This window comes from Neophocaena asiaeorientalis, unplaced genomic scaffold, assembly GCF_003031525.2.
Source record: "Neophocaena asiaeorientalis asiaeorientalis breed wild unplaced genomic scaffold, Neophocaena_asiaeorientalis_V1.1 scaffold357, whole genome shotgun sequence".
In the NCBI taxonomy this organism is placed as follows: Eukaryota; Metazoa; Chordata; class Mammalia; order Artiodactyla; family Phocoenidae; genus Neophocaena; species Neophocaena asiaeorientalis.
Window position 1 is genome coordinate 4,261,782 of NW_020173270.1, and position 10,615 is coordinate 4,272,396.

General features: G+C 52.5%; 2 protein-coding genes across 2 annotated transcripts in view; one reads left to right on the top strand and one right to left on the bottom strand.

The window, feature by feature from the left end:
- UHRF1 (ubiquitin like with PHD and ring finger domains 1) overlaps positions 1–140 on the bottom strand; it is a 31,128-nt gene extending 30,988 nt beyond the window's left edge. Inside the window, exon 1 of the mRNA XM_024745681.1 lies at positions 6–140. The gene's annotated coding sequence lies outside the window, so the exon portion shown is untranslated. The remainder of the gene's footprint in view (positions 1–5) is intronic.
- Positions 141–3,674: 3,534 nt separating this feature from the next.
- ARRDC5 (arrestin domain containing 5) overlaps positions 3,675–10,615 on the top strand; it is an 11,501-nt gene continuing 4,560 nt past the window's right edge. The window contains exons 1-2 of the mRNA XM_024746032.1: positions 3,675–3,937; positions 5,431–5,639. Of these exons, the coding sequence (XP_024601800.1) occupies positions 3,685–3,937; positions 5,431–5,639 (462 nt within the window). The 5' untranslated portion in view covers positions 3,675–3,684. The remainder of the gene's footprint in view (positions 3,938–5,430; positions 5,640–10,615) is intronic.

Below are 10,615 nucleotides of genomic sequence, written 5' to 3' on the forward strand. Positions count from 1 at the left end.
CTCACCTCAGCCCCACGGCTGTCCCGAGCTCCAGCCTGCGTCTCCCGGACCCCGACGCACGGCCCCGGAGCCCCTCTTGTTCTGCCGCCCGCCCGCGCGGGCCAAGCCGGCGAGCCCACGCCCACCCCCACCGCCAGGACCTGCCGAGGGGCCCGCGCGCCAAGTCCCGCCCCCTTCACTTGAGCCGCCTCGATCATTGGCTCTGCCGCGGCCGGCCGCCCCGCCCTGCTCGCTCCCCATTGGCCCAGACGCGCCCGGGGAACTAAGGGCGCGCGAAATCGGGCTCGGGCGCGACAATTGAATCGCGGGGCACCCCGCGCGCAGGCGCGGAGCCTGACATCCTCCCCCGCGGCTCGCCGGGCCCTCCCCCACCCAGCCGGCACGACCCCCGCGGGGCGCCAGGGATGTTCCGCTCGCCCCTGCCCGAGCCCGGGCTGCCAGGGGCGACTCCTAAGGGCCGGCAGGGCTGGGGGCAGAGCCCGAGACCGCGTGTAGGGCAGCCCTGGCGCGGGGGACGCGTGCGCCCGTGCTGGCCGAGAGTCCCGGAAAGTTTTGCAAAGTCAAGAAGCCCTAGGGATCCCCCCGGGGGCAGAGGCCCCCAGCGTAGAGACCCCCGACCTCCTAAGTCCGTTGCTTCAGCCCCTCTCCCCAGGCATGCACTGACCAGTAGGGCAGGAAGGTGGGAATCAATGTCTAAATTCTGCCGGAGAATTTGAGGGGACCCCCCCCAGGAGACCGCCTGCACCCGATGACGGGCCTCATCGCCACAGCATGATTTCCTAGCGTCAGGGCTCGCCAGCGCTCCCCACCCTACCCACCCCCAGGGCTTGTTTGCTGGTTTTTCCCGCCTCGTTTTCCCGCCTTCTCCAGGCTGTCCAGGCGGGCAGAGCTGCCCTCCCCCCTCCGCCCTGCCTGCTCTGCTCTGGCCAGTCTTGGCGGGCATACAGTGACCCATGCTAGACACCTACAAAGTGCCTGAACAGGGTGCTCAGAGCTGGGAGCGTAAGAGTGGGCAAGGTCGACCCTGTTGGTGGTCTCCCGGGACGTTACACTCTTATCTGGGGAGACCAGCAAGAAATGAATAAATAAAGCAAATCATTTCAGATACCGCACATGCAATGAAGACAGAACAAGAGCTGGAGAGTGACCAGCGGCCGTATGGGGGGTGGGGAGAGAGGGTACTCTGGTTAAGGTGGAGAGGTGGGCCTCTCTGAGCAGATGACATTTGAGCTGAGATCTGAGATGAGAAACCAAGGACAGATGGGTCAAGGCGGGAAGAGCAAACTCAGAGGCCGGAAAAGGCTTAGCGATGGACGGAGAGCAGAGCAGACACAGCAAAGGGGAGGGCCGGCAGGAGCTGAGGAGGTCAGAGGGGTGTCTATAAGACCTCGCAGGCCACCAGGAGGACTTTGGTCTTTCTCCTGAGAGCAGTGTGTAGCATGGGAGGGCTGTGAGCAGAAAAGCGATGAGCTCCAATTTATGTTTTTACAAGGCTTCTCTCGCCACATGTAGAGTTCCTTCTGTCTTGGCGCGGGTACTTCTGCTTTTGTTTCCCCTGGCGGTAGACAGATTAATGGCCCCCCAAAGATGTCCACATCTTAATCCCTGGAGTCTGTGAATGTAGAAACTTCCATGGCAAAAGGGACTTTGCAGAGGGGATTAAATTAAACATCGTCAGATGGGGAGATTAACCTAGATTATCTGTACTGGCCCAATGTCATCACAAGGGTCCTAATAAATGAAAAAGGGTGGGAGGGTCGAGTCAGAGACATAACGATGGAAAGAGAGGATGGAGTGATGAAACTTAAAGGCAAGGAATGTGAGAAGCCTCTAGAAGCTGGAAAAGGCAAGGGACAGGTTCCCTCCTAGAACCCTAGAATGTAATCCTGCCAACACCTTGATTTTAGCTCCACTTCAGACTTCTGACCTCCAGAACTGTAAGAGAATTAATTTGTGTTGTTTTAAAGCACGGACTTTGTGGACATTTGTTATAGCAGCCAGAGGAAACTAATACACTCCAATACACGAAGTCCAGGTGCTCCTGTTAATTTTCTCCACCTTCAGGACTTCCTCAATGCAACTGATTGCATTTCTGGGTGCTCAGCCATCAGCCACGTGGAGACCACGTCACAGAACAGGTAGGCAGGCCTCCCAGAGCTTGTGAGGCAGATGAAATCTTCCACATTGACAACAGCTGCCCCAGGAACCCAGCCTGCTCCTGGCGAGAGCATAGCATCCATTTGTGCCGGCTGTTGCTAAAACTCGTGGCCAAAAGAAGAAATAGACCATATATTCTTCATGTACATTTGGTGCAGGGCACAGCCCAGGCTCCTTGGATGAGGTTAAGTGACACAGAAAGAGGTGTCTGGCTTTCCCTGAAGAAAAGACCTGGAGTGGTGGGGATGCAGGGCCCCATTTCTCTAGTCATTTCGAGAAAGTCAGAGGGGTTGCTTGGGTTAATTAACTATGAGCAAGAGACTATGCCAAGCATCTCCAAAAGAAGCTTAGTAACTAGATAGGAAGACAAGACATAGATGTCCGCAAAAGACATCACATCCAATAAAGCAAGATATGACAAAGAGTAAATGAGGCCTGCCAGAGCCTGGAGAACAGATACTTTGTAGAGCCTCTTCTGCTTCAGACCCTCCCCCTGCTTAGGCACCGGCCCACGCACGAATTGGGCACCACGAATAACTGCTAGGGTGCCAAGGGCCCCAGTTTCCCTTTTGCAGAACAATATGCTCTCGACAGTCATTAAGTCATTCAACAAACTTTAATTGTCCTCCCTTGCCTGAACCAGGCTCTGGGTTTGGCAAACAAATTCCTGCCCTAGAGGGACTTCCCAACCAATGGAGGAGACGCTGGCATAAAGACAAGTGTCAGCTGTGCAGAGAGAGAATGCTTCGTGGTGGTATCCGCGTTCACATGGAGCCCACCGTGCTCTGAGCATCTTCAAGACACAGCAGATTCCATGTCCTGGCCATGGCTATCATTTTCCTTCTAACACACACTGATATAAATATAGAGCTATTAAGGTGGAAATGACTGGGAATTCCCTGGCAGTCCAGTGGTTAAGACTCCGAGATTTCACTGCTGAGGGCACGGGTTCAATCCCTGCTCTGGGAGCTAAGAGCCCACAAGCTTCATGGTGTGGCCAAAACAAACAAACAGACAAAAGGTGAAAACGATTATCTGTGTAGGACCCAGCATCAATCTGTGAACCCTGAGAAAGGGGTGCACACACCCACATTTGGGGGCCATCGGATGGGGCAGAAAATACCCCTGGACTCATGCCCTGTGCCTCTCCATCTGTAAATAGAGCTCACAATGCCTGCCTCACCACCGGGTCTGGAAGAATTCTTCCCACCCAGGCCCCTAGACCTCTGGCAGGATGACAGTTGTTCCCTAGTCACCAGCAATGTTGGGATCTTGTGGTTTTCTTGTTCGTTATTTCCTAGGAAAAAGAGGTCAGGCTACCATTTCACCAACCAGTGAGGACTTTGGGATTCCCAAGCAGCCGCCCACTCCCAACAGCCTTGCCTCTCATCCTGGCCATTGGGAAACCCTTCCTGGAACCCTGGCTGGATGATGTCACAGACAGATGATGTCACTGTGGCCAAGGAACCGGGGATCTCAGTGACATGGGGGAGGGGAGAGGATGTTTCTCCGTCACCCCAACCCCCTATGTCTGTGGTGAAGTCCATTGAATTAGTGCTGCCCAAGGATGCGGTCTACCTGGCCGGCTCCAGCATAAAAGGGCAGGTGGTTCTAACTCTGAACAGCACCCTGGTGGACCCCATCGTGAAGGTGGAGCTCGTGGGAAGAGGTTATGTGGAGTGGAATGAAGAAATTGGGGCATCCCGCGATTATAGCCGAGATGTTATTTGCAACAACAAGGCTAACTATGTGCACAAGACAAAGACATTCCCAGTGGAGGGTAAGGACAAGGCCGGCCGCCAACCTTAGCCAGAATAGGAACCGGGGTCTGGAAGGTAAACACATCTGTTAGTCAATCAACAAACCCCCAGGGATATCAGAGCTCGGCAGAGGCCTGGTCCCGTGGTCACAGGGAAAGAGACAGGAGGGAGAAGGCTAGGAAAGCTCTCCGTGGGAAGGACTGACTAGTCCCCAACTCTGCCAGGTTCAAATCTAAAGTCTGGACAGACATCAGGAAGCCTAAGCTACCAGGAAACTATATGTCCTTTCCAAAATGTGTCCATGGGGGTGTTTCCGGGTAGTCCACAGTCAAGCAGAACACTTGGCCAATGCTTGACTGAACAAAGTTCAATTGTAGATTTTTTTTTTTTAATTTTAGATAGGGTAGCCTGGGAAGGTCTCTCCAAAGAGGTGACTACCAAGCTCAGATCTAGTGATGGGAGGGGGACCTGCCCAGATATCCAAGGGAGGAACGGCAACCTGCTGGGCCTTCATACTCAGCAATTAGGCCGCCTCTCGGTGTCCCGGTTAACCCACCTGGAGGATGGGAATAGGAAAAAGTCCTGCCTCCTAAGACTGCCTTGAGGACTTAATGATTTAATGGCATGTCGAGGGGAGGGCTCAGAATAGTGGGGTGGGGGGGAGGGGTATACAGTAATGCTTGTTAGGTGTTCGTTTTTTCAACCAAAACACTCCCCCACCCCTCACCACCCACATTATCAGCTATCACCCTTCTCCATTTCCAAGGGAAGCATCCTTTCCCCTCAGAAGCATCAGCCCCAAGCCTGCGATAGGTTCACTCATTTACTTCACAAACATGTATTAAGCACCTACTGTGCACAACAGCCATGGCAGATGCTGGGGATACAACAGCGAAGAAAACAGACAGGGTCCCTGGCGTTGCTGGGGTTGCCATCAGGTAGGGAAAACGCTCTAATAAGGGGGTTTTGGAGAAGTGCAAAAAAAAATAAAACAGGGAGGTCACAGAGATGGGGGGCAGTGTGAGTCCCTCCCCGGTCTTCCATCAGCACTCAGTCAATCAACAAATATTAAGCACCTACTGTATGCTGTGCACTGAAGGCCAAGCTCTGCCAGGGCAGGGAGATTTGCCTGCCTTGGGACCCAAGGTGTGTTTGTTGAATAAATATGCGATCGAATCCTGCAGCCAGACCTCCAGTTTCCCAGGCCCAGAGCAGGGGTGAGCAAGTCCTGGTCAGTGGTTTTGGGTGACCACCCCAGTCGCATCACCTACCCAGGGCATCGGTCTCCAGCCCAGCTGAGACCTAATATTTATGGGCCTAGGCTTTTTCTATCCCTAAAAATCACAGAGCTAAGCCTAGCTCAAGGACAAACAGGCCAGGTCCAAAACAAGCTCCCTGCCAAAACAATAAAGAAAGAAAAAAAAAAAAAAAAAAAAAAAAAAAAAAAAAGAAAGAAAAGAGGGAAGAAAAGATTCTAGAACCTTCTGATGGCATCGGTGTGTTTTGCTTTCAGATAATTGGTTAAGTGCAGGCAGCCGCACCTTTGACTTCCATTTCAACTTACCTGCCAGGCTCCCTTCTACCTTCACCAGCAAAAGTGGCCACGTCTTTTACTTCGTGCAGGCCTCCTGCATGGGTCGGGAGCACATTCTAGCCAAGAAGAGAAGGTACTTGTTGGTTCAAGGGACTTCTTCGGATTTCCACGCAGAAAACCCATTGCAGGTAGTGATGCAGAAGGAGCAGGGGTAGGGCATGTCCTCAAAGCTCCCCGGAGGAGGGGGAGGTGGGCAGCCAGGAGACAGGGGAGGCCGTGACCCGGAAGAAGGGAAGGTGTTGGCCGCTCCTCCAGCCCAGTGATTTCGCAAACGAGGAATCAGAAACCAGGGCAGGAACTAAACCAGCGGCTCTCAACTGGGGTGATTCTGCCCCTGCGGGGGACACTGTGAGATGTCTGGGAACATTTTTGTTTGTCTCAACTGGGGAGGGGTGATGAGTGGGATCAAGAGAGTGTGGGCCAGGGATGACGCTCCACACCCCGCAGTGCCCCCCACAGAGAATGACATGGGCCCTGAATGTCCTTGACATTCGAGAATCAAGAGTGAGCAGAGGGACTTCCCTGGTGGTGCAGTGGTTAAGAATCCGCCTGCCAATGCAGGGGACACAGGTTTGAGCCCTGCTCCGGGAAAATCCCACATACCGCGGAGCAGCTAAGCCCGTGCACCACAACTACCGAGCCCACGAGCCACAACTACTAGCCCGCATGCCACAACTACTAAAGCCCTTGAGCCTAGAGCCCATGGTCCGCAACAAAGAGAAACCACCGCAATGAGAAACCCGTGCACCATGATGAAGAGCAGCCCCCACTCGCCCCAACTAGAGAAAGTCCGCGTGCAGCAACGAAGACCAAACGCAGCCAAAAATAAGTAAATAAATAAATGTTATTAAAAAAAAAAAAAAGAGTGAGCAGAGGCCCCTCTGTGACCCCTGACTGAGGGTCCTGGGTGCTCGGTGACTCTCCAGGAACTGATAATGGAGGTGGTACCCCCCACCAAGAAGCACGGAAAGGGGATGCCCTCCATTCAGGGGGAAGGAAGGGCCTTGTGGCATCAGTCACCTGAGCGGAGGAAGTTTTTGGACAGCTTCTGGAGGCCAGGTGCAGAGGTGGAAGTAAGGGAGGGTGGACTTACATTGGCCAAAGTCACTTCACCTCCCTGGGGACCCATTTGTCATCAGAGTGTTGTGGCTGAGAGGGCTGGCATTTTAGTTTTCAACATCCAAGTTAAAAATCCTAGCATCTCCACCTACCTGCTGTGTGACCCTCTGCAAGTGATGTGGCCTCTCTGTGCCTGCATTTCCTCATCTGTCAAATGGGCACAGAGATGGTGCCTGTCCCCTAGATCTCAGAAGGAGCAGTGAGTGGACTTCATGCAAATTCTGGACCTTGCACAGTGGCCGGCAGTGGTGGTAGGAGAGAGCCCCAGAATATTAAGGCCCCATAAATCTTGTCACTGCTGCTGCTGCCACAGGTAGCCTTTTTTTTTTTTTTTTTTTTTGGCTGTACCACATGGCATGTGGGATCTTAATTCCCTGACCAGGGATCAGACGTGCGCCCCCCTGCATTGGAAGCATGGAGTCTTAACCACTGGACTGCCAGGGAAGTCCCGGGTAGTCTTACCTGTGTAACAGGGATCATCTCTAGCCCGGCCTACTTCAGGGGGGTAGATGCTTGGAGGGGTGGATCAGATGAAGCAGACCTGAGCTCAAGGCCCGCTTGGCCACCTGCTCCCTGTGTGACCCAGAGCGGGCTCTGGCCCTTCTCTGGCTCTTCCCTCAAGAGTTAATCTAGGGTTCAGGGGGCACAAGGCAGGAATTGGGGCAAAACGCTGGTATGGGACCACACCTAGCTTGAGATCTCTGCCGCCAGATCCTTCACTAGCCGATGGCCTTGGGCAATTAACAGCACCTCCCAGACCCTCGATTGTCCTGATCTGTACAATGGGAGTATTACTACTACTAATCTTTCCTCGATTGTGGGGATCACAAAGCACCCAGCACGATGCGTACACATAGGGGATGCCTAGTAAATGGGAAGAGCTCAAATCATTATTATAGCAGCAAAGGGAGTTATTGCAGATATGTTTTATTATTTATTTATTTATGGCTACACTGGGTCTTTGTTGCTGCACACGGGCTTTCTCTAGTTGCGGCGAGCGGGGGGCTACTCTTCAGTGCGGTGTGCGGGCTTCTTATTGTGGTGGCTTCTCTTGTTGCGGACCACGGACTTGAGGCACGCGTGCTTCAGTAGTGTGGCGCGCGGGCACCATAGCTGTGGTGCGCGGGCTCTAGAGCGCAGGCTCGGTAGTTGTGGCACACGGGCTTAGTTGCTCCGTGGCATGTGGCATCTTCCCGGACCAGGGCTCAAACCCGTGCCCCGTGCACTGGCAGGCAGATTCTTAACCACTGCATCACCAGGGAAGTCCCTACAGATATGTTTTGAGAGTACAGAAATATGATGTTTTCTTCAGCCACTCAGTACTGTTTTAATCAGATTGTAGGGGGTAGGGTGAGGACAGGAGCTGGTGGACCAGGGCAGAAGCTACTGCTCTGGTCCAAGTAGACACGGAGTCTTGACTCCTATAATCTGTCCTTCTCATAGCAGCTGAAAGGATTCAGGTGATGACCCTGCTCAGCCTTCCAGGGCTCCCACCTTCCACGGGGTAAAAGCTCAAGGCCTCCCTGCGGCCCCCAAGACCCTGCACCACCTGCCCCGTCCCCTCCCTGCCCTCCCCTCCTCCCTCTCTCCCCCTCACTCACTCTGCTCCCGACACACTGGCCTCCTTGCTGTTCCTCCAACACGCCAGGCATGGTGCTGCCCCAGGGCCTTTGCACAGGCTGTGTCCTCTGCCTGGAGCCCTGTGACAGAATCTTCCTATCCCTCCCCCTCATCCTTCAGATCTTTGCTTGGAAGCCAGGTCTTCAATCACCAGCATTGCTGATGCCCCAATGAACCGCCACAACCCCCACAGAAGGCAATATCCATATTAAAATGAACACGCACTTTGCCCCATCCACTTCCCTTCTAGAAAATTCTCCCATCGCTATCGTTTCACGTGTGTGACATGACCTCTCACTGCACTGTTTGTGGTGGCCAGAAACTGGCAACAGCTTAAATGTTTGTTGCTAAGTCAATTAAAGTAGCAGTACACAAAGGTCAACTCTACAGATACAGCAAAGAGAGAAAGAGAGACCAAGACACAGAGACAGAGAGTGAGGTAGCTCTCCCTCTCAGCACCTCCAAGTTACTGGGTTGAATGAGTAAAGCAAAGTTCAGAACAGCGTGTCTAGCCGTTGGTGGTAAAAACAAAAACTGCACAGAACTTCCTTGCAGGTGTAACAGACGTCTCTTTCCAGAGACCAGAGAAACCAGCAACAGACACTGCCTCCTGGGAGGGAGCAGGGGAGGGGCAAAATTTTTCCCCTTCCACTTTTTTTTTTAACATCTTTATTGATATACAACTCACATACCTTATAATTCACCCCTTTAAAATGTCCAAATCAGGACTTCCCTGGCGGTCCAGTGGTTAAGGTTCCATGCTTCCAACACAAGGGGCGTGTGTTTGATCCCTCATGGGGGAACTATGATCCCATGTGCTAAGCGGTGCGGCCAAATAAAAAATAAATAAATAAAAATAAAATAAAATGTCCAAATCAATGGCCTTTAGTGCATTCACACAGTTGTACAGCCCTCACCACAGTCAGTTTTAGAACACTTTTATTATCCCCCAAAGAAGTCTTGCATCCCTTAGCTGTCACCCCCAAACCTCTCCGTCCCCTCCCCCAGCCACCACTAAATCCATTCTCTGTCTCTGTGGATTTGCCTGGTCTGGACGTCCCTCCCCTCACCTCTTGATGGACCTTGGATTGTTTCCACATTTTGGCTATTAGGAACCATGCTGCTACTAACATATGTGTGCAAGTTTTTACATGGACGCGAGTTTTCATTTCTCATGGGTAGACACCTAGGAGTGGAACTGGGAAAGATGGTAACTCTATGTTTTACCTTTCGAGGAGCGGCCAGACTCTTTTCTACAGCGGCCACCCCATTTTACATTCCCACCAGCCATGAACGAGGGTTCCAACTTTTCCACATTCACTCCTCTCTGTGTACCTTTAGAATTTTGAAAGACGTGACCTGTTGCCTCTTCCAACAAGCAGTATCATTGGGTAGAGGACATGTCCCCAAGACCTTTTCTAACCAAGAAGCCTGAAAGAGTTGGCATCCTGACTCCCCTTACCTCACCCCCTTGCCTAACCTCCTATCTTATCCCTATCAGAAATGTACCGTTAGGGCTTCCCTGGTGGCGCAGTGGTTAAGAATCTGCCTGCCAATGTAGGACACCTGGGTTCGAGCCCTGGTCCGGGAAGATCCCACATGCCACAGAGCAAATAAGCCCGTGCACCACAACTACTGAGCCTGCGCTCTAGAGCCCATGAGCCACAACTATGGAGCCCATGTGCCTAGAGCCCATGCTCCGCAACAAGAGAAGCCACTGCAATGAGAAGCCCGCGCACCACAACGAAGAGTAACACCCGCTCGCTGCAACTAGAGAAATCCCGTGCACAGCAATGAAGACCCAAAGCAGCCATAAATAAATAAATAAACAACAACAACAAAAGAAATGCACCATTAAAAAAAAAAAAAAAAAAGGAATGTACCATTTATATGTCCCTCTCCAGACCAGAGCAGAGACTGGACTGGTCTTCACTGCTATGGGTTTTCCTTGAACTTTGCACCAAGTTGATACAAACAAATACTGGTTGAATGAATGAATCCCCGCAAAGTTTCATATATGCCAAAGGAATATGGGGTCCCAAAAAACTCCTGGGTGTGGAAAATCAATGTTGAGTTTGTGCCCTAATATTCTTGGAAATCAGAGCCCTGTGGCCACCCCACCTGGCCTGGTGCGGGGGTCTCTCTGATGGGCCACCCCTGATGCCTCTCAGCACCTCCTTCAGGACCAGGACAGAACTGCTGGCTTGGCCTTGAGTTAGGGCAGTGAGTCCTTTAATGCCTGCAGGGTCCTAACGCATGCAACGAATTTTCGAATAAGACTGGAGGGGTTTAGAATGAAATGGGCTGCAATTAGCCTTCCAAGAGGAGGGAAAGAGTGGGAAGGCTGAAGATAGGCAGAAGCCAG